Here is a 22,983-nt window from a genome sequence, read left to right as displayed (position 1 = left end):
CTCTGATCACCTTCACAGCCTCCTCTGGACTCATTTCAACAGGTGCACATCTCTCCTACACTGGGGCCCACAGACCTGCAGGGATTCTCATCAGAATCCCCTCCTTTTCCCTGCTGGCCATACTGCTTTGGGTGCAGTTGGCTCTCTGAGGTGCTGGCCCGTGTCAAGTTTCTCTTCCACCAACATCCCCAGACTAACCTGTACCTTGTCATGGTAAGAGGATATAAGAAAGTTTAGATTTAAGATGCTAAATTCTGAATATTCATCTTTAAAATTGTCCAAAATACCCAAAATTACAGAAGTTAACACATTATTCTTCTCTTAATTTATATTATACCATCACAGAGGCACTACTGCAAAACTAGGAATCTGAAGAGGCATTAAAGGGTAAAAAATTTTTTAAATAGTCAAGCATTTTTTTTTTACTTGATCACAAGCCAGAAAGTCAAGACAGTTTCTGGTTTTCCCAAAACAATATGAAGACTTACCTAGTTTTGTTACTATAATAAGCAAAAAGCTAAGTTTATCAGTTTCCCAATTTAATTATCATGAAATCAAGAAATCCACCTCAACCATATTCAGACTTCATTCTGGTTTGAATACTTTCTCCAGGTGACAACATCCCATAACTTGTTAGTTATCTTAAGCCCCATAAACAGCAGTAGGAAAACACAAGCACAGTGCCTGGCTTTGAGCTTGGTAATCATGTCCTCTTTTCAAACTGGGTTTAAAAAGACTGAAGCATACCAAACATCCACTGGCAAAGAAAATATCTGAAACACGTATCTCAGCTGCAGAGAAGGCAGAGGTGATGCTGATAAAAGCTGACAGTTACTGTGTGAAACAGGATTGTGCACACAGAAGCTCTGCTAAGTAAGGCAGCCCAGAACCAAACTGTAACACAATTGTAAACATTAGCTTTTCTCCTGCAAATTTTTATTATCTGCTAAGATTAGCACAACAGCAATGACTGGTCTAGCACTGTTATAGAGCAACACAGAGACAGAATAAAGCCTTGCACTGTTTTCATTTACCAGTTCCCAATCTCAGTTTCACATTGTCACTCTCCAATCAAAGGCAAAACTAACAACGAATGTCTCCCTCAACACACAAATTAGCAGAAAGAAATTTCTTTCTTCAGCTTCTGTGAGTGAAAGGCAGCAACAATAGAGTTAATGCCGCTAATCTTCAGCTGAGGGAAATTGTTATGGGCAGATATTTTTCCGCAATAGAAAAAACCTGCAGCTTTTCTCTGACTAAGGCAATGACAGATACTTGATTCAACCCAATTTCTTGTGGCTGATCTAGCTACTAAATAGTTGTAAAAAATTTAAAGGGAAGGAGGGAGAAAGGACAGCAACCAAGTGGCAAATAATTCACTACCCCGAGTTTAAAAAAGTAACTTCCCTGTTATTTTCCCCATAATCAGTTTCATAGAATCTACCACTGCTTTTTGACATGCTTGGAGGCATCAAAGTACCACTATTCATGGAAAGCACTGCCAGCACCAGTAGGAAACTGAAGAATTTTAGAGAAAGCTCCTTATCATGCTGATTTACATGGAAGGTTGTTTGTTTTCCAGAACTAGCGTATTTTTGGCATACACTTCAAAAGGTTTAGAAATCATGTGGTAAACATCTATCATGTGATAAACAGTTTTCAAATTGTTGAGAGGCCCTCAACCACCCCTGGTTGTGCTACAGCTCTGTGCATGAAGGGCTGTTTTACTGAACAGAATAAAATCCCACAAAATGCAAAGAATCCAGACACATTTCCCTCCATAACATGGTGCAAAATAAAAAACGATTATACTGAAGCAGGGTTAAAAAAGCACTTCAAGATTCTTCTCCTTGTGTTTTGCTTTAAAGAGATAGATATTGAAGACTTTTAAAACACAATTTAAGCATAAAAGCAGTATATACTAGAACAGACAGAGCTATAAGTTCTGCTGTGATCAACAGGAGTACTTCCCTTACTGCTGGATTTAGCTGTACCATCCCACATCAGCAGAAGGCTAGGGATGTAGTCCTAACAGTGTCATCACTGTTTCATTACATTTCAGATTTCTGCCTGTCATCAGAGCCCACTGCAGTTAAAGACAGACTGTGCTAACCAAGGCTGGTACCATTTACCTTCAATGTAATAAAAGCTGGGGTACACATTTTAAAGTCGTGAATCCCATTGGGCTTTGCGCTCCAAGACATAACAGCTGCTGAACTACTTAGACAAAATTTTAAATGCTCTGAAGTGTTACCAAAGAATAGCTGAGAAGTTTCAATTCCACCACCTTGAACACACAGCAGAATCATTGACCGGATCAGGCTGAGTACTACGAAGGATAAAAAAAGCATGAGTGGCTTTCCATGACACAGCAATCCAGTACTTGTGTCAGAATTCATGTCTTCTCTTTGCAGAGAACAGTGATGCAATTTTTGCTCCTGGCACATTTCTATAACCAGCCCGACCTCCCAGGGAAAGGTGAAGAGATGTGCAGCACTTCTGAAAGAAGACAGGTGGGGTGAAATCATACTGTGAGACACGTTTGACCCATCGGCTGCTCTCTGAATCCCCCTGACCTCAGCTGACACAGGAGCTAGGCTGTTTGTACCCAGCCTGTGCCAGGGGGCAGGACAAAGCAACAGCTGCAAGCCTCTCTTGGCTCAGCCTCAGGCACCCTTGCTGCTGTTCAAAGGTAGCCTGAGGCTAAAGCAATTCACAGCCCTCCTGAAGTGCATGGCAACCAGAGCCTACTGTGTTCACAGAGTTCAGCTGCAACGGGCAAACCACATTGAGGCCCTCCTAAGAAAGACCCTACACTCATCTCAGCTGCCAAATGTTAGCCACACAACACCCTTGCACTGCTCCTCCACATGCATGGAAGCAGGAGCATGCCTTGAGTATCTCCAGGACACAGGTTTGCAGCCAGAGTTTGAATTTGAGGCTTGTGATGCTGACAGAAGCTAGCTGGGCCATTGCATGTGACCTCCACACACAGCCCCACAGCGTCCCCCCTGCTGCAGTCCCTGATGGCAGTGAGGCTTATTCCTAGGACTGGAACACCAGGTGAGGATTGCAGGAGGAACTGTCTGAATGTAAATTAATGCACTCCAGAGATGGGGAGCCAAGATATTGAGGACTGACTTTGGAGCACACTGGCCTGCAGAAGGGTATCAAATGCTGGCAGAGACAGGGCTAGCTGGTCTCCTGGTGCTGCAAGCAGCTTCCAGGTGGAATTCCCTCCCAGCATGGAAGCCTGCAGCCTGAAGATGGGAAACACTGACTTTTTGACAGTGAGTGAAAACCACTAAGATCCAGTCACATGTGGAGATAAAATCCAAAAGCAGCCACATAGGTGCTTTGTTGCTTTGGAATGGTGAACTCTCCAAGGCTAAAGACTGTTGACCTGTACTTTTCTAGCCAAACCTGCTTATTATAAGCCTTTAGACATAAACTGTTGACCAAATCTCAGCTAGTGGACCTAGCCACACCTAAACTCTGAGTTTAGAAAGTAAGGGGGTCCCATTGAAGCTCATAACTGGAGAGACCATGACTCTATTGCACTATTATCTGTTTTAATAGATTATAGTTATTTACTTATTGTATTACAGCCTAATTACAGCAGTATTTAGACAATAAATTAGCAATAAATCAAATAATAATCATGCACATAATCACTGTATCCTACTTCTTGTTCCTGGCCAAGAGCTGTTGACTACTCTGACGCAGGTCCATCTTGAGGAAACCAAAACATCTTGAGTTCTCAACTGGGTTTTGCACAAGTCCTTACAAGTCAGAAGATTTCTACCTCAAGGCAAACCAGGAACTTACCTTTACTAGCCTGTAAAGGCTACTTTTTAACTAGCATGTGCAAGTGTGTTTAATTACTTACCTTTTAACTATCATGTGCAAGCATAATTTAACAATTAAAAAAGCTTACACTGATAAAAAAGATTACACTGATAAAGGAAGAGCATGACTGCAGAACTTAATATGAGATACCACATATCTACCATAATCTGTTTTATGGAGGATGGAAATTAAAGCAATGTAATTAACCCACATAAGCAAACACTTCCTTTATTTTTGTTTAACCTAATTTTGAGACTGCAGGTCTAAGAGAAATTATTCTTACCTATGAAGAACATGCTACACACAGCACAGCAAGACTGAGCAAGCATGCAATCACTGCAAAGGATATGAGCGGCTGGGAGTCACTGAAAGTCAACTTGAAATGCAAAAGGCAGAACTGGAGATCTTCTTGCCAGCATCTCACAGTCAAATGGCACAGTAGATTCCTTCAGAGCAAATTAGGAACTACATGAAAAATACATTTGCATATACCTCTTAAAAAAATAAAGACCTTTAGAATTTGCAGACTGCTATGCATAGCCAGCACAGTTCTTTCCTCCTATCAGAGTAAAAAAAAAACTCTATCAGAAGAACATTTACTGATATGAAGAATTCCAGAAAATGCTGCCAGTTTTATTTTTTTAAAAATAAATTAAACAATATTAAAAACAAACCACCAAAACCCACTTTACTGCAGTGTTTCAAGAGCCATGTGACAAAAATTGGTCTTCAGAGCTAAAGCACTTCAGTTGTTCCTTTTTTTCAGAATAATCTTACATGTTCAAATTTTTGAAGTCACTTGTAATGGCTGTAATGGGTGTAAAAGCTTCTAAGTCTATTTAGTGAGACTCAATTTGACTTATAATCACACAAGGAAAAATATTACTTGCAGAATAAGTTAAAAAAACCCAGAAACATGCCATTTGTGTTGTGTATCATGCAGAATATGAGGTTTGAGAACATCTAAGGAAGATGAAGGTGCATGAATCACAGAAGCAATCAATCAATCATAGAAATTATTAACTAGGTTGGAAAAGACCTCTGAGATCATCAGTCCAACTGTGTCTTGTACTTCATCAAAAGCAGCAGGGCTGGCAAGTCAAGGGAGGGGACTCTCCCCATCTACTCTGCTTTTGTGAGACCCCACCAGAAGTGCTGCATCCAGCTCTGGAGTTTCCAGCGTTAAAAGGGTGAGAACCTGTTTGAGAGGTTCAAGAGGAGGACTGTGAAGATGATCAGAGGGCTGGAACACATCCCCCAGGAAGATGGGCTGAGAGGGTTGGGGCTGTTTTGCCTGGAGAAGAAAAGGCTCTGGGGAGAACCTTATAGCACCTTGCATTACCTAAAGGGGGCTTCAAGAGAACTGGAGAGGGACCTTTTACTGTAGTGATAGGGCAAGGGGGAATGGCTTCAAGATGAAAGAGGGCTGATTTAGATTACTGTGAGGATAATAACACATTGAAACAGATTACACAGAGAGGTTGTGGATATCCCATCCCTGGAAGTGTTCAAAGCCAGTCTGGACAGGGCTTTGAGCAACCTGGTTTAGTGAAAGGTATCTCTGCCCATGTCAGAGGGGTTAAAATGGAATGATCTTTCAGGTGTCTGCCAACCTCAACTGTTTTATGACAGTAACATATAGACCTGATGTTTGTTTCTGTCATTTAAAATTGGCCTCACACACTTGGATAAAAAAGGACTACAATAATGGTATATTAAAGGGATTTGTTACAAGAATATTTGGTTTGATGTCACTACACAGAGCTTTGCCGGAGACACCTGAAGTCACTCTAGATGTGCAGCACCACACAGAGATAAAAGATCAGGTCCCAACAGCTCTGCTGTTTTAGTGAAGCAGCACAATATCCAGCCCAGCCTCTCATCCACCACCTTCCTGTTCTAAAGATGGCTGGTTTGCTTCTCTTGGTACTTTTGTATTCTGTGGTATGTATGTCTCCTGAGATTTAATGCAAATATACCCCTAGCCATTGAGTTACCTTTGTGGGAAAAGAAAGGAAAGAAAAGATTTTAAGTGTTCCTCAGAAAAACAGCAAACCCTGCCTGCTGAAGTAAGCCTCAGAGCACTAACCCTTAACTCCACCACTGCTGCCTGTCACACCCAGGGGCAAAGATAAACTGCAGCAGCAAAGTATGATGAAGTTTGTTTAGAAGTGATTGCCCTCACCTGTCATTCCTGTCAGAGACTGTGCTCCCTGCAGCAGAATCAGCGAGGGAAGCTGTGCCTCCAGCTAAGCTACAGGGGTTACCATGCTGTATATTATCCTATAGCAGTGACAAGTGTTTACTGCACCTGATGCACTCAGCCCTCAGGCTGAAGATGCTGAAGCTTCCCTGCCAATTCTGGAGTGGGGACACTGGCCTTCTGAGGGCAGAGGGTTTCAGGGCAGGCAGCTGAGGAACAGGCAATGATTCCTCCAGCAAGTGCCAGAGCCTGAAAATTAGGATCCAGCAAATTTATTTCCTCCTTCCCCTTTCACAGTGTAACACAAAGCTAAAAAACACAAACACTAAAAAAAGTTTCATGGACAAGTAATCAGGGTTAAGAAATAAGGTACAGAAGTAAGGAGGATCTGTGTTTCAGTCTCTGTTTAGGCTCACTCCCAAGTCTTGGCTCTGGACGAAGACAAGCCTGCAGAGACAGGTATCACACCATGCATTTTGGGGCTGCCTTATCACACAGGATAATGATTAGAGAAGTTCATATACAGCAAAACAGCAGAAACAGACTTCAAAATATTCCCCTATACTCACAAATTACCTGACAGTTTCCTGGATTGTCAACAGCAGAAACAGACTTCAAAATATTCCCCTATACTCACAAATTACCTGACAGTTTCCTGGATTGTCAGAGGAACACTCACTTATCTCAGGTCAGCAATTAGCTCTCTTCCTCAGTACACCACTTGCTCTCTAGCCTGTCTTCCTTTCAGCTGATTTTCATCCTGCTGACTGTATAATTTCTAAATGCTGTGGTCAAATGGTCAAAGAAATATTCCAGGCCTCAAAACAGATTGCTGCACATCCCTCATGAGGGAAAAGTATGATCAGCTACAGAGAAAGGATTTCATAAACCAAAATGGGAACACCCAAAACCTGTATAACTGTACTTTGTACACCCCTTCCCTTAACACTGTAGCCAAACCCTATTGCCTGGCACTGCAGGCACTAAGATTTGATAGTTTTGAGCAGACAAGGAAAAGCTACATTTTTTCTATCTAATATCATCCTTTCAGAGGTACAGGTCAGACATTTGACTTTGACATCATGTTTGCTTTCTTAGTACGTTCAGAACATGAAGATCCTTTGCAGCTATTAATCACTCTTCCTGTAACATCACTATATCCAAGTCACACTCACCTTTCCACTGCGTCTCTCAAGTTGTTTATGAATGCACTACAGTACCTATGGTTTGATTTTCTTCATGGGATAATTCTGAAGAATTGTAAAAATTCTCAATTAGCTCCTAGGCTCACTGTTCCTAGGGAAAATTACTTTTATTCTTTTATTTTCTGCAAAAAAAAGCCTCACACTACTTGCCAGTTTTAGTTTAAAAATATTACCTTCTTTTCTTCCCAGAGATACAGTCAATATGTGCAGGCATCCTTGTTGCTCCTCTATTAGGTAGATATCATTGCCCATTTTTGGAAAATATAAATTACTTTGCTGACAGCCTGTTTCTAGCCCACACTGAGCAAAGAAATCTTATTTCTTTCTTTTACCAAGTTTTTAACTCATGACTTTTAAGTTTGCTTTCACAAGTGCTGTAGTTCTCCTTCAGCAAAGCAAAACCTTAGAAAGCTGAGTGATTTCTTAAGATCAGAACCTGCATTACCTGCAGGTCTGCAATACCTAACTAAAGGCGTAAGCCATGCTTCCATTCACTATAAAATTTCAAATTATGGCAAGTCAGTAATGACTACACTCAAGGTAAAAAACACATATACTCTGATTAAAAAATTTAAGTGGATTTGCAGCTCTTTTCTCAGTGTTCTACTGAAAAATCATCTACCAAAAAACCTGCCTGCAGACAGGAACGAGGCTTCTGTAGAAGTTTTTTGTTGTACTCTGTCCTTTTGGTGTTTGTCACAACAAACACCAAAGTTTGGTGATTTTGTCACAAAAGGTACTTATAGATTCATACTAAATAAGGTGAATAAACTGCTTTGGAGGGGGCGGTCTAATGGCTGAGTGAAAGCTAAAATTTCAGGCACAGTCAGGGAAAAAGGCTAATAGGTAACATTTTTAACAAAGAGCCGTCAATACTACTCACAATGAGATGATCTTTTGGTCTTTGCTGCTCAGTCATTAAGCATTAGTAGATGGTTAAGGTTCCATTACTAAACCAAGGGAAGGCAACAGGCCAGCACCTCTCAGAGACCCCACCACTCGTTACAAAGCAAGAGGAATTGCTTTTCAAGGTTCTACCCTTCAATTAGAGAAAGTAAAAATACACTGTAAGAGATATCTTCAGTGTGGGAAACACCTGCTTAATATCTTACCCAGGAAGCAATAAAACTTCTTTAGATTGTTTTCTTTTTAAAGTAAACACATGGGAACTTCCTAACACAAAGTTCATCATGAGCCACAGAAGCATTCACATTAACACTTATTCTTACCAGTGTTCCTCTTAAGAACTGAATAGATGTCAGCAATCCCAGGCATACATTACTAAGAAGTTAAACTAAAAAGTTGTTCCCATGGCTGATATCAAATTGTTGCTACTGGAAAAAAATCCATAAAAAGTCTATTTTTAACAGTCACCTTTGGAACAATTCCAGATTATGGATTATTCAATTACTTTTTAATTGAAAAAAAAACCCTGGATATAAGAGTGTTGAAGGTGTATCCAGTAACAGGCACCTTACTATTACAAAGTGGTATTAATCAGGGATAAAAGGATCCTGGTCGAACAAGATGACTTGAATCAAAATTCTGCGAAGTTAGGGCACACTCCTAGAGAAGAAGCACTCACTTCAGAATGCAGTAACTTAAGAACCCCTTTCAAATAGCTGTTTCAGACTCCCAGTACAACGTACAGCAGGTGTGTGTCTAATACATTAATAGCACTATTAGCAGAAACAGAGGAATAATTTTGCGTTGATGAGTACATTATTCTTACCTTCACAGTGGCTATAAAAGAAATTGCTAGGTTGTGTTTGTGTACTAAGATGCACAAAGAATGTTTTACACTCTGGTCAACAATTACATACTGGTCAACCTTGCTAGCAGAGACATAAAAAAACTCTGACTGGGGAAAAATACTGACAAAAAGGATTTGAGGTTCCTCAATATTTGCGTGACTTATTGGGATGAAATTGACTCAATCACATGAGAATTTAAAATACGGCTAAAGTTTTAGGAAATATTCTTTAACACATCTCAAGAGGAAAACAAAGTTCTTATGAAAGATGAACTGTGAAAGATACGCTTAAAGAGTACTTTCCATCTTTGGAGTTTGTAAATTTCCAACATTTCCTTATGCTGGCTCATACAGATAGGAGATAAAAGTTTGTCTGCAGGCCAGCAAAATGTCCACATACTCACCTTGATTAGTTTATAATGCCTATTGGCTCAGAAGCTTCCAAGGAGTGCTCAAAAAGCTCACAGTTCTCTGCCATAGTGCCAAACTAGCCAGGTGTTTTTGAGCGGATAAGGGACAGCAGCTTTCTTTTGAACTGACAGACACCTGTCACCAGCTGGAACCTGAACAGTGTGGGCAATACCCACAAGTATTCCTCAGGGCCCTTGTTCAGAGCAATACAGAATAATACACTTTTTTCACATACAATTTCACTGTCCAGTCTGGAGTGAGTGCAGTGAACATGAAGCCTGTGGCCAGGCCAGATCAGAGGCTGGTGGTGTGTCTTTGTCCTGTGTCTCACTCTAAGCTCCCCATCAGGCCGGAAGAGGCTTCTTAGCAAACCAACCCAGCAGGAGCTCGGCTATTCCTTAAGGCTCGGTTGGTACTGCAGGACCCACAGTCCTGCTGGGACAACGCACCGTGGCGACTGAAGGAGCTGCTGTAAGAGCCTCAACTTTTTTCTCACCTTCTCCTGCTCCCTGTGCTGGCCGCATTACACGAGGATCCCTTCGCACCCATCTCGCTGGCCCCACACCCCCTGCCCAGAGCCCCGCTCTCCCTGTTCCCCGGCACCACCTTCACCGAGGGCTCCCGTCCCGGCCGGCCGTGTCCCCGCACGACCCGGGAGGCGGCGCGGGGCAGGCTCCAGCCCGAGCCCCCGCCCCGCGTCCCGCCTCAGCCCAGCCCGCTCACCCGCGTCGTAGAAGGCGTCCAGCACCGCCGTCTCACCGAAGTCCAGCTCGCCGAAGTTGACGGTGCTGAGCTGGGCTCCCTCGGCCTCGCAGGCCCGCAGCAGGCACTGCCGTGCCCCGGCCTCGGGGCTCCGCGCCCCGGCGCCCGCCTTGGGCGGGTCGTTCAGCACGTACACGGCCCGCAGGCAGCGCGGCCGCGGGGCTGCCGAGCCCACCTCCGCCGCCTCCACCTCCGCCGGGCCCCCGGCCGCCAGCTCCGGCTCCGCGCCGGGGGGCGCCGGCTCCGCGGCCGCGCTGCCGCTCACGGGGCTCTCCATAGCGGCGTCGAGGGCTGAGGGGAGCGGGGGCTGCCGGCAGGTGCTCAGGCGGGCCCGCGTCCCATCGCGAGCAGCCGGGCAAACCCCGGCGAGGCGGCTCCCTCCCTCCCTCCTCGTGCCGGCCCCTCTGCCCGCGCTTCTCTCCGCTCCCGGGCGGGCGGGCACGGAGACGGGACGAGGCGAGTTCAGGGCGGCCGGCACGGAGCGGGGCTCGGCTCAGCTGGGCACCGCCCTCCCCGACCGAGAGCCCCGGGCAGCCCAGCGCGGAGTCCGGCTCCACCCCGCCGTGCCTTCCCGGGACAATGCGCCCGCTCCCGTCCGCGACCTCGGCGACTGTGAGAGGGAGCGGCGCCGTCGGGCCGATCGCGCCCCGTTTATCTCCTGCCCTGCCCGCCCCTCGCCGGCAGCGCCCCCGCGCACCGCCCGCGGAGCGAAGGCAGCTGCTGCCCGTTTGTCTTCCCTCTGCTCCATCGCAACTTCTCCCCTGCTGAATCCTCCATCCAGTTGTTCACACGACTTTTCACCACATTTAGAGTGTGTCGAAATTTGGGTAATAGTTCATCCTTAACTTCCTTCTCTTTTCTTAATCATTTCCCACGATCATGTCAAAATCAGCTTCTCGTAACTCTGTGGCAATTCCTGGCTTCTTTATAAGAACAAAATTATTTTTTCTTTTCTAACATGTTTTTCTTATTAGCTACACTGGTGATAGCAGCCTGGGGTTCGGCACTGCTACTGGTCCAGGCGCTGGTGCATGTGCCTGGATAATTTAATATCTCAGCCTTGTACCCCAGCTGTCAAAAGTCACCCTACGTAGACCACAACCAACTGGTGATCAAGGGAACAGTGGAAAAGCACAGTCCTCCTGCAAATTTGTGTTTGAAGTAGTAAACGTCTCTGGAAAGTTTTTCATTTTATTTTCCACTCATGGTGACAGATGAGGTTTTAGACAAAGAGTGTCTTCACCTTTTGCTGCAGAGTGGCTATCAGAGACCATGATTTTACCCCATGCTATAATCATGGAAATGGAGAACTGTTGAGGTTGGAAAAGACCTCTGACATCATGTATGTCAAACTGTTAACCCAGTACCACCATGTTAGCACTTAACCATATCCCTAAGTACCACACCCACACCTGAACACCTCCAGGGATGGTGACTCAACCACTACCCTGGGCAGCCTGTTACAATGCCTCACCATCCCTTCAATGAAGTTATACAACAAAAGCAACAATCAAAGGCTTACAGCATGGTATTTTCCTCTCAAGGTGTCTGTCAGTTTGGGATTAAAATAGATTTACTTATAAAATATGAGAAATGCATGGGCTTAAGTTCAATTGTAACTTGCTTATGATTTAGCACGAATAGGCCCTGCACAAAACACTATAGGTGAACTTGAAATGAGTTCCCTTTGTCAGCATGGCTGGCTCAGCAGCGGAGGAAACAGAGAAGGACCAGACACTTCCAGATGAGGTACCCAGTAACACAAAAGAGAGTCCCAAGGCTGCACCAAGCTGCAAGATAAGAGCAGTTAATGGCCTGTCCGTGTGGGCATGGATAAAGAATCCAGTGAGGCGCTGGAAGATCCTGGACCATAAATTTCTGTTGATCAAGAGGTGCACATAGGGCACATGAAGATCTTGTGCACAGACTGTGAAGGTGTGAGGGCACGGGGATTTCTGTATTCAGAGTCTCTGTCCAGCAGCTTAAGCAAAAATAAACCAAGTCTGCCCCAAACCCAGGGTCTGATCTCTGTGACACCCGGGATTGTCAATAAGAATTGCAATAGCCAGTATTTCTAAGAAACACTCAAACATGAGGATAGCATAGTGCTGTGCAGTATTCATGTTTGCTTAGTGGCTCATAAGGGTTTTAGAGAGAATCTAGGTAAATAATTTAACAGGCAAACCTATTTTTCATTTTGGAAAGTTTGGGGCAAATAAACCTTTGAATTTGGTTCACAGGTTGGGGATGTGTATGTACTTTTTTTGACAGAAGCACTAGAATATGAGACTTTGGAGGAATGACATGGCCATCAGAGATCCCCCCCATTCCTGGAAGCTTTTCTCTTTAGGCAAGAGTGAGCTATTGTATGACACACCAGGTCTATTAGCCTTGATCCAGTAATGCACCACTTACCTGATATACCAGGAGAAAAATCGAAGTCTGCATTTAGAAGATAGTGTGCACATTGAGCCTTCCATCAATAAAAAGCACTAGCACATAAGTTTATGATCCTCCCCAATACCAATCCTACTTTGTACTTTTTGAATTATAAAAAAGTTTGTTTGAACAGCTGTTATTAAAAACTGGAAAGTACAGTGCTGTCAAAGTTAAGGGATTATTTGCACAGGAAAGCTTTTCTCTTCTTCAAGAACATTCTTGGGCTTTTAGCAACTAACATGCAAAAAAACCAAATTGCAATTAAATGTGTTTAGAACAATATATGCATGGTGTGGTGCCTTCTGTAATCTTGAAAATTGTTTTAGTGTCAATTTTCAACAAATAGGCTGGGATTGCTTGTGGGATGCCACTGAGGCATAGTAAATAAGCCTTTTGTGCCTTCCAAAGGTTATAAAAATTTAGGTTGTTCTAGGTCTAAGACATGTCTTCAGGTTTCATTTAGCAGTTTTTATCATTTGTTACTTCTTTAAATTACTTGTGGAGAGGTCTGTCTCTTGGTCTTGAAGCAGAGTGATAGTTTCTTAGTAGATATTTTACATGATGATAAATCAGAAAAGGGTATTTTCCCCTTTTCTTAATTTTATTTGTCTTTCAAATAATATCCTCACTATTCCTTGGACATGTTTCCTAACAATCTGTCATTGATTTTCAGTACTTTACCCTGGTGTGACTTGTTCTGAGTTTGTATGCCTTCTTTCAAGCTAGAAACAAGGACCATTTTTTAAATGAAGAAGCTTCATTTTACAGACTGTGACTGTCATGAGAAACTGTGGCTCAGTGCCTGACATTTCCAGTGAGCAACAGTATCTTCAGATCTAGCAAGTCACCTGAGTGAGAATAAATAGGAGATCAGACTTTGGGGTATTTGAACTTTTCCTGTGCAAATCAAAAAGTGTAAAATGTAAAAGAAAAAAAGCTGAATCATGCAATGCTTTTCCCTCTTTTTGGAAAAGTGTCCAAAATGAGGTTATAGAAAGAGCCACTCTGCCCCTGGAGTTGCCTATTTAAAAGTCCAGGGCAAAAGATAATATTCAGCTTCTATATCACTTTCCAAGATTTTCTGCCTTTACATAGAACCCAGCTTAAAAAAACCAAGCCCAGTTTTTGAAGTCAACATTTGCTCTTGTACAGAACTGCAAAGATGATGGTACAATTTTCTCAGTCAGCACTTTGCACCTGTCAAATCCACTTAGTGCAGAATATTAATTACCACTTCTGCAAAGAAATTAGATGTCCTTGAAACCACCTTTTTTTTTTTTTTCATTTTGCAAATCCCTGAGTAGCATAACTGAGCTAAGGGAAGTGATTCCTTCCTTTTTTTTTTTTTTTTTTCCCCAGGGCTAAAAACTTTCAGTTCAAACTGTAAAGGCATATAGATTTCAAACTGTAAATTTATATAAAGTTTGACTCCACAGGCAAATGTGCCACCTTTTCCCTAATGCATATACAGCTACAGCCTCCCCATTTTTTTTTTAAAGAAAGCACAGACTAGAACAATCATAAAGGTTAGTCTGCAATTTCATTGTTCTCTGACGTTCTCACCTATAAAGAGGCTCCTCCCATTTTATGCAGTGCAAGGGAAAGCCAAGCTCTCTTGGCTCAGGTAAGTAGCAAATAAACCAGAAGACATCTGGGTCCATGGGGATCCTGCAGATCTGAGCTGTTCCACAGAGGTGCAATCCCACCTGGCCACACCCTGCAGTGTTTGCTGAAGGATGCTCACCAGCACAGTGTCCTGAGCATCCATCACACCTGCTCAGAGGTGCCTGGGAGCCCATCCACAGGCCCTTGGCACTGACACCTCCCTTATGGACACAGACTTAGCCATGGGCACATCTCCCCTGCCCTTGTGTCCCAGGCAGAGAGCCACAGCTCAGGCAAGCAGCAGCATCCTGGACAAGCTTCCCCAAGGAGCTCTATCAGGGTGACAGCTGTCTTGCATGAACATTCATCCTAAAAGCCTGAATTCTGTACCCTAGATGTGAGATATTTTTTCCTGTATAGTGAATATCAGGCATTAGGGAAAATATTTGGATGTCAAGATTGTGTCCTGGCAAGCCACTGTACCAACTTTTCACAGGAAAATGCAAGTTGTGGTGTTTAAACTATTTCAAGCAAACATTTTGCGAATGGATATTTTGGTCTTACTGCTGCTAGTGTGCTACCCCATTTATTTTCATTCACAGTGAGCAGGTCTCCAGGTAACCCTACAGACACTGCTGTCACGTGATGACAAGGAAAAGAATTGATTTCTTTACTGAACAGGATTATTTTTTTCCTGAAGTATGATTCCAGAGAAAATATGTTTTAATTTTCAAAGTCATTATGTAGAAACCTTACTAGGTATTCGATAAAATTCTGTGAATTCTCCCTACAAATAATTCTCCCTAATAAATTTTGCTTGTATTTGTTCAAAAGTCAGATTAAAAATACTAACTCTGCATAAATGGAATCTAAGCAACAGGTATAATTCTTGAAGAAAAACTTAATGAAGATGACTTTAAAATGCTATAATTCTTTAAAAGTTGACTTGCAGCAACACACACTTCTTCTACAAGGGGGTAACTTGGATGTCTCAGAGTCATGTGAAGTTAAAACACCTTGGCCACCAGATCATCACTGGAGCTGGGCTCAAAGATCTCAGGGATTCCTCTTGCTTTTACTTCAGTGGGCAGTGTGACACCTCACAAGCTCATTTGTTCTGATGAAGAATGAAGGCAAAGAAAGTGGCTGCTGGGTCTAAGAATATAATCCCTAGCACAGCTTTCTGTTCAGACCTACTATTTTGCACAGAGAAGCATCTTTATTGTACAGAACATCTGCTCCTCAGCACCCCTTGCCAATGAAGGACAGAGTGACATCCTGTGTGACACACAAAGTTAGCCAAAAGGGGATCTCTCTCCTTCTTTGCTCTCTTCCTGCCTTGGAGAATAACAACTATAGATAGATATGCCTTGTGGACTGACATGCACACAGTGATCAATTCAAAATTGGTTTTGACTCCAAATTCCTAATCTTTAGCTTTTGGGACATCTGGCATCCTAATCAGAAATTCTTCTTTTGGATTTTGACTAGTTACATGTCAAGACTTTGGGAGCAGGGGGGACTAAGGAATGCAAGGTAGCAGTGAAAAAAGTATATAGGTATTCTCAGTAGCTTCCATAAAATCAGATTTTCAATTAGATAATAAAATAAACCAAACCAACAGACCACCTGTAAATAACATAGCGAAGTGAAGGAATAAAACCTACTCAATCTTTCCTGAATCTCTTTCAAAGCAGAACTCACACTTTCTGTATGTCTGATAGTTGGCATTTCTTTCTATCAGACAGCTAGATCATATCAATGACACAAGACTTGGGCACATGCATTTATAAAATCTGGTTAAAAGCTTTATTCTGATTTAGGTGTCTATGGCTCTCTGTACTTTCTCACTCAGTTCATGAACTGAGGAGCAAACAGCCAGAAGTTAACTCAAGTTCTCTAAAATACAGCTTTTAACCAATTAATCAGAAGAAAACCCCTTCTCTCCAGTTTACAACACATTTCAAATAACTTCTAGTTTTTATATTTCAGATGGGAGAAAACCAAACCAGGCACCTATTCAGAAATACCTCCCTTGGACCCTGAAATTTCTGAACGCTTACTAAGATGACTAATGCCAGAGAAAACCTCAAGAAAACCTGGGGTAAAGGAAAACTTTCAATTTAGGAGGATGGAGTCTTCATCTGACCGTCTATAAAATTCTGAATATTTGTATTCAAGTACTAGATGTTCATAAATAACAATATAAGCCCTAGATTTCTCCACTCATACAGCATCTTGGCATGATGTTTTCTCCTCTGCAGTCCTCTCCAATTCAGCAGGTCCTGAGGGAGAGGGACCTGTGAATCTCTTTCCCTAGGGAATAAGAAGCAGCTGCTTACAAGCAGCAGCTTCAAAAGGTCTGGTTTAAAAATTTTGCATGGGCAGGAGATCAAATATTCCTACCAGGACTGATAAATTTTCTTGTTGTCAGCTTGATCAAGGTATCTTGACTTCTATATGTGCCATGGCTCAGTGTTTTTCATACCATTTTAAGAAAATATTGTCACTTTTAGCCGTTCTCAAGTTGTTTCTCACTGAAGAAACATTCATGGTAAAGACTACCTGAATATTATTTTTTATTCCAGTCAAACAGTTGTGTCTACTGATTAATGAAAACCCAAGAAAATTGTGTCTGTGGCAGGGAAGACAATCTGGTTACACTCCTATTGTAAAAACAATGGAGAAGACTAGAATATGTGGTTCATTTTTATTGACATTTAGGTGGTTTTTATATTGCTGTAGATCCCAGATAAATGAGGATACATGGGGCTTAGAAGTGCGGCAAAAGCAAAGCTCTCAGTGCTGTTTGAAAATATTTTAAATATTTATAATCACAAGGGTTTTGCTGTTACCAGTTGGGACTGGGAACAGCAAAGGAGTTCTGAAGAGCTGCTTTAAAGTGACAAATAAAAACCTTATCTGTTATGTTGATACTCACTTTTGTAATATGTGCTAGTGAAAGTTTCATATATTTAAGCAAGTATGGAAATTTAGTAAAATTTCAGTAAGAATTCTTTAGTTGCACCTGCATTTCTCCTTGTTAAGGCAGTCAAGAAATTGCAACATTATTAAATATGAGCTTGATATGTGAAGAGAGAAAATTACCAATGTCCAAAATAGGGGCTGGCTTTTTTTCTAATAAAGTACTATTAAGTAATTCACTTTCATGAAGTAGCAGTGTGAAAAGTCATGGGAGAAGCAGGCAGTAATATGTAGGAGCACAGCTGAAGTACCTAGCGAGACAGAGAGCAACATCAGCCTGTCTTGAAATTTCTGGCAACTATTTTCTCAGCTTGCATGATGCTCATGCTCTGAAGGTGTGAAGGCATTAGCATTGGGTCTGACTTGAATATTTGACCTTAGCTAGGTGGAGTTCTCAATACTTTTAATGGTGGAATCCAAATGTGTGTAACACTGAGCAGTGAGGTCCTGAAGCTCTCCTGGTTACACAGTGAGACCTGTGTGTGATGCCAGACACTTCTCTGCTTTGTCAACTTGCATTACATTTATTCTCTGCTAGAGCAGTGTCACATGCTTGAGACTATTAAAGTTGCTGCCAAATAACACGTCACTCCTGTACAGTTGGAAAATTTAATGGCCAGACACATTGTCACTCAAATGCAGTCCCTTTTCAGACATCTATCTGCCAGAATGATAGGAATCATTACAGAAAATTTTATAGTGCCATAAGCAAGACCTTCAGCCCATCACTGTGTCAAATCTCATTTCTGTCAAAATGCCAAAGAATTTCTTCCTGTACTTCACAGTAAAAAGCAAGTTAAATAATAACCTGCTTCCTGTTCTAATCCAACACACCTAGAAAGCACTGAGCATTCCTGACCTTTTTGTAGGAACCAATACAGTCTTTGCTAATAACCTTGTAATGGAAACACCTACCTCTTTTTTTTTTTTTATTTGGGAAATTCCAAGTAATGGCTATTTGAGGAAAAGAGTTGAGTTAGTGATAGCAGTAAGATTTCTGGAAACAGTATTAAAAGGTATCCTTTTTATTACTGCATGGACTTTTTTCCTCTAGAAGTTTAAATCCAGTGGTAAAACTGTGAATTATTTCAGTTTTGCACTAGAGAGTTCTCAGCTATTCACACAGCAACAAAGTAGAAAAATCAGGTTAGTACTTTGGCACACACAGGCACATAGGAAAAACATCAGATACTCTTTCTTATATCCCCAAACGGAAAGACCAACAGGTTGCAGATTTCCTCATGACACACACACTGCTGCAGCATGAAACCAACCTGAGGAGAGTCCCATTTGCTTTCTGTTTAACAGAAAGAGGCACAGCAACATCTTGGTCCAGCCTACAGAATTACTCCAGCCAGAGCCTGCAGAAGGCAACCAGCTCACCTGAGCAGCATCAGCACTTTCATTTAGGCAGAGGCTATGGGCTGTGTCCTTGAGTGGGCAATTCCTCTTCTCTGTGTCACAGGGGTACTGGGACACACATTTCTAGAGCAGGAAGGTGTCAGATTTAGGAAAGGGGAAATTTAGAGTCTGGGATTGCTGTTTTTTATAATTATGCAGGGGAAGGCTGAGGAAGCATGAGGCCTGAGTCAAGGCACACAGAAGGCGAGTGAAAATGGGATAGGAGAATTCAGGCTTACCCCAGACTTGCACCCAGCTGGAGAGAGCACTGGTGACATCTGGGAGTTCTGAATCAGCAATTAGACTGAATCAGTCTTATCAACTTTAATAGATCTCAATTAGATCAAGTCCAATATTGAAGCCTGTAGTTATTGCAGTAATGTGACATCCTTCTTGTGTTAAGAGCTCCCCAAGCACAGGTTACAGAGCTTATTTCTGAGGTGAGCAGGTTCTTCAGGTTAGAACATCAGTTTTCCATTCCCTGAGAACAGTGACACACCAGGCACAACTGTGTGATCATGGCACAAACAACCTGCACCTCCCACAAGAAACATGCCAAACACTAATAAATAAACTTTCTCCAGCCAGCACTGCTTTTGCTGAGGTCTCAAAATTTACATCATGCCTCCTCCCCCCTACCTAGTACTTTTATTTGCTAAATATCTGAATTTGTGCTTCCAACAGTAAATTTGTCTGAGCTCAGTAGATTTGGCTCTTTGAATCCAGAGCAGCCAAATTATCTAGCAGTAGCAATTTCCATGCAGGTGCACCTTGTTTTCTACTTACCCTGCATTAGCTGTTGTTCTCTGTTTGGTGCTCTGTTCTAGGAGAACGAGCATGGTGCACAGATTGTGTGATTGAGCTTTCTCCTTTACTTGGTGTGCCCTTGGCAATGAAAACCATGCCTAGAAGGGGGTAAATTCAGGTAATTGGTCAACCTGTGGCAGGGACAGCTGCCCAGCCTAATTTTCACTAGCTCTAAGATAAGCACAAGAAGTGCTTTCACAAAATCCCAAACTCTTCCTTGCTGTTACCTGAGGAGGTGAAGAGCAGCCTGATGGGCCCCTTTGCTAAAAGGACGCTTGCTGTTCAGTAGCTGGATGAAGGAAATAGGGAAGAGTTTGTTGTATTGAGGAATATGATCTCCCATACCAAATGAAAATGCTGGGTCTGGGCTCGGTGAAGTGAAGGGGTTTTACCAGAGACAGTTTCAAGAACAGATGTTTCTTTAATGTCCTGATATTCAAAACTGGTTTTGAAGTCTGCTCGTTCTTATCTAATTTGCTTTGGAGCTCTAATTTTCAAGTTTTCTCCTTCAAGAAACAGCCTATTAGATGTTTTAAGATCGTACTGATAAATGCCAGTTTTGTTTTCCTGTGATTATCATCAGCTATATTCTCCTGTTGCTTTTCCTACATGAAAAAGAAAGATAATGGAGTTTGAAACCTGCTTATCCAAGGGGGCTGAGAGATATTGGTAGGCCCTGCCTCTCTATTGTAACCTCTACAATGTGTCAGAACAATTATTCTCATGAATCTAGTGATTTGTCTAGAATTAGTTAATTATCTTGCTAAAATATACTAATCACTCCAGTTTGTAGGGTAAAAATTCAATTTAAAAAATTTGCATATTAAAATTTCCATCCTACAGTGCTAACACATTTAAAAATACTATTTAATTTCTAATACTTTAAATACAATTTCACAGGAGCATGAAGTCATTTTGTTAGTTCAGCTGTTTGCACTCCAGCCCCTGTTCAATAGTGGAACTGTGAGCACTTCAAGGGGCACCTCAGCTGCATCATTGGCTCAAGAAAAGCCTGACTGAGGCAGCAAAAAGAAAGTCCCTCAAGCATCTCTTGCTCAGGCTGCCTGTGGTTTACACTCACCACCTCTCAAAGTTTGTGTCTGCGTTGGATTGGAAGTCATCTTCATTAAAAGAGAGAACACCAAACAGCAACCTGTGGAGTGGTGCAATGACCTCTGTTCCCTGAGTCAAAAGCAGAGGGGAGGATGGCCCAGGGCCATTTCCTGGCTGGCACTGGGCTGGTGGCACCGAGCTGGTGGCACTGGGCTGGCGGCACCAAGGCTGCTCATTCCCAGCACACACTCACCACTGCAGCCTCCTGCCAGCAGTTAAATGGTGTCTTTGGCTTCCTCAGTTGCTCTTTCCCAGGCTGGGAAGCGCTGACACCCTCTCACCTCCAGGTGTGGTGACCTAAAGAAGCTGGTTGTTTTCCAAAGGCAGGAATGGCTGGAGTGGGGAGGCTGCAGCTCAGGAGGAGGGAAGCAGCTGCAGGAAGCTGGGAGTGAACAGGCAGGGTCACACACAACCAGCTGCTTATTCCTAGGCCAGCTCCAGAGTCAGCTGAGGCAAAAGGTGCCAAGCAAAATCTAAGCTCTGGCTGAAGGGTATTAATAACCATGGAGACAATTACCCAATGTTTTGTGGGGGGAAGTCAGCTCCAGCTCTTGTAGCTCTTTTTAACTTATGGATTGCCATGAACAGAAGTCAATGCTTGGAGGACCCTGTCCTTGCCAAAGCCTCTGGGAATTGCTGGTGCCCAGGAGCACTGCCACCCTCACATCATTGAAAAGCCTCCTCAGTGCCAAATTGTAAAGTAGCTGTTCTACTTTAAACAAAAATCCTGCCTGCTTTTGAACAAAAATCCTCTACTCTGTGAAAGGTATTGGCTTTCTCACCAGCCTTCACACTTTGCTCATCAATGTACTTCTGTCCAGTTTCCAGCCCCAGGGTCCTTATTCAGAGGAGAAGCAGACATTGGAGTCCTCACCTCTTCCAGGCCCTGCAGAGACTGCTGATCATTCCTGCAAGCAGGAGCACTGCCCATCACCCCACCCAGCCATATTCTCTCCTTGGCTTGTGGTCCTTGATATTTATGGGACCCACGAACTGCAGAACCTCCAACCACAGCCCCCTGCTCCCGAGGCAGGCCCCTGGAGCATAAACACCCCAGACAGAGGCTGGAAGTGTCAGCACAGATGTGCTGTGGCATGGCCAAGGAAAGCACAGGAGCACCAGACCCCTTTGGCCACAGCAGCCCTGCAGCAGCAAAGCCCCAGGGCGGTCAGTGCCACAGGCTCCATGCACCGGAGCACAGGGAAGCAGCCGCCCTGCAGCTGGACAGCCTGGAGAGGGGAGCAGGGGACAGGGGGCTGCTCACACCCCAGTCAGGTCCACAGCAAGAGGAGGGAAAGGATGCTGTATTCTCAGCAGAACATGAACTTCCGCGGGTGTTTACAGCACAGTCTCACCCTGTTTCATATGTGCAAATTTCGGTCCTCTCTGTCACAGAGCGTGGCGGTCATGGACATTTCATACACAAATTAACCCATAAAAATTACATCATAGAGTTGAGTTCAGTCCTTTGACCTATTAGCATAACAAAAATTCATCTGAACCTTTTCCTCACTCACAAATGAATTAATAAGAAAACCACAGAAGATGAAATGTAAAGTACACTTTCGAGTATTTGCCATCTTACTTCCATGTAGTACTTCTTAAAGTTCTAAGTGCTATGATCTCACATCAAGAAATACTTGCTTCTTTTAGAATTGTAAGAACAAAAAGAGAACATAAAACTGTTTTCTTAATAACCAAAAATTTACCAAGTCAAGAATTTGGAGATTATCATCCAAAAGTATGAGCCTGACTTCTACACATAAACAGAAATCTGCTACAGGAATGGTATGTGCATGTTAATGAAATGTCATTTTACACAACTCTTCAGACAACAAGATTTAATCATTTTCACAGCAAAATCACTTTGTACCTCACCAGTGTTTTCTGATTTTCTTTAAATAGAAAACTGAACACTTTTAAAAGCAGCAGTTTATATCCACACGTTTAATGCATATTTGATATCCTTTAGAAAGGGAAAATCCATGTCTTATGTGAAATACTTTGTATTATTATAATGAAATGCAGCAAGAAGAACTTGTAGTTCTACAGTGTCCTCTCCCAGAAAAACCAACTTGGAAAGCAAAGCATTTTCACAAATACTTATTTAACCATCTTCTACAAAGCACGGGTTTTCGGACTTCTAACTTAGATTTGTAAAATGATAAGTTATCATGTCAACAGGAGGGGAAAATAATAATGTAAATTTTTTTTCTTTTGGTATCTAGTTCCAAATTCAGACTTTCATTTTCAAAAGATGGAACACTTCTGAGATGTCTGATATATTTCTGAGGCACAGCTCAGGAATCAATACTTTATTTACCACAGATACAGTAGTTTATCTCTTTCCAGGGAATGAAGAATCCAGAGCAGTTAATTCCTGGATAAATATGGCAAATGTATAACTACAAACCCAAACAGAATTCTTATTTCTTATCCCTTCTGTTCTC

General features: G+C 42.6%; 1 protein-coding gene across 2 annotated transcripts in view; it reads right to left on the bottom strand.

Annotated features, from left to right (window-relative positions):
• Positions 1 to 10,460, bottom strand: part of MAP3K15 (mitogen-activated protein kinase kinase kinase 15) — an 81,249-nt gene extending 70,789 nt beyond the window's left edge. For both annotated transcript variants that reach the window (XM_064707148.1, XM_064707206.1), the window contains exon 1: positions 10,145 to 10,460. In XM_064707148.1, the coding sequence (XP_064563218.1) occupies positions 10,145 to 10,460 (316 nt within the window). The remainder of the gene's footprint in view (positions 1 to 10,144) is intronic.
• Between the last annotated feature and the right edge of the window lie 12,523 nt (positions 10,461 to 22,983).

Source organism: Zonotrichia leucophrys, chromosome 1 (assembly GCF_028769735.1).
Source record: "Zonotrichia leucophrys gambelii isolate GWCS_2022_RI chromosome 1, RI_Zleu_2.0, whole genome shotgun sequence".
Taxonomy (NCBI): domain Eukaryota; kingdom Metazoa; phylum Chordata; class Aves; order Passeriformes; family Passerellidae; genus Zonotrichia; species Zonotrichia leucophrys.
This window is presented reverse-complemented; position numbering and strand designations above follow the sequence as displayed.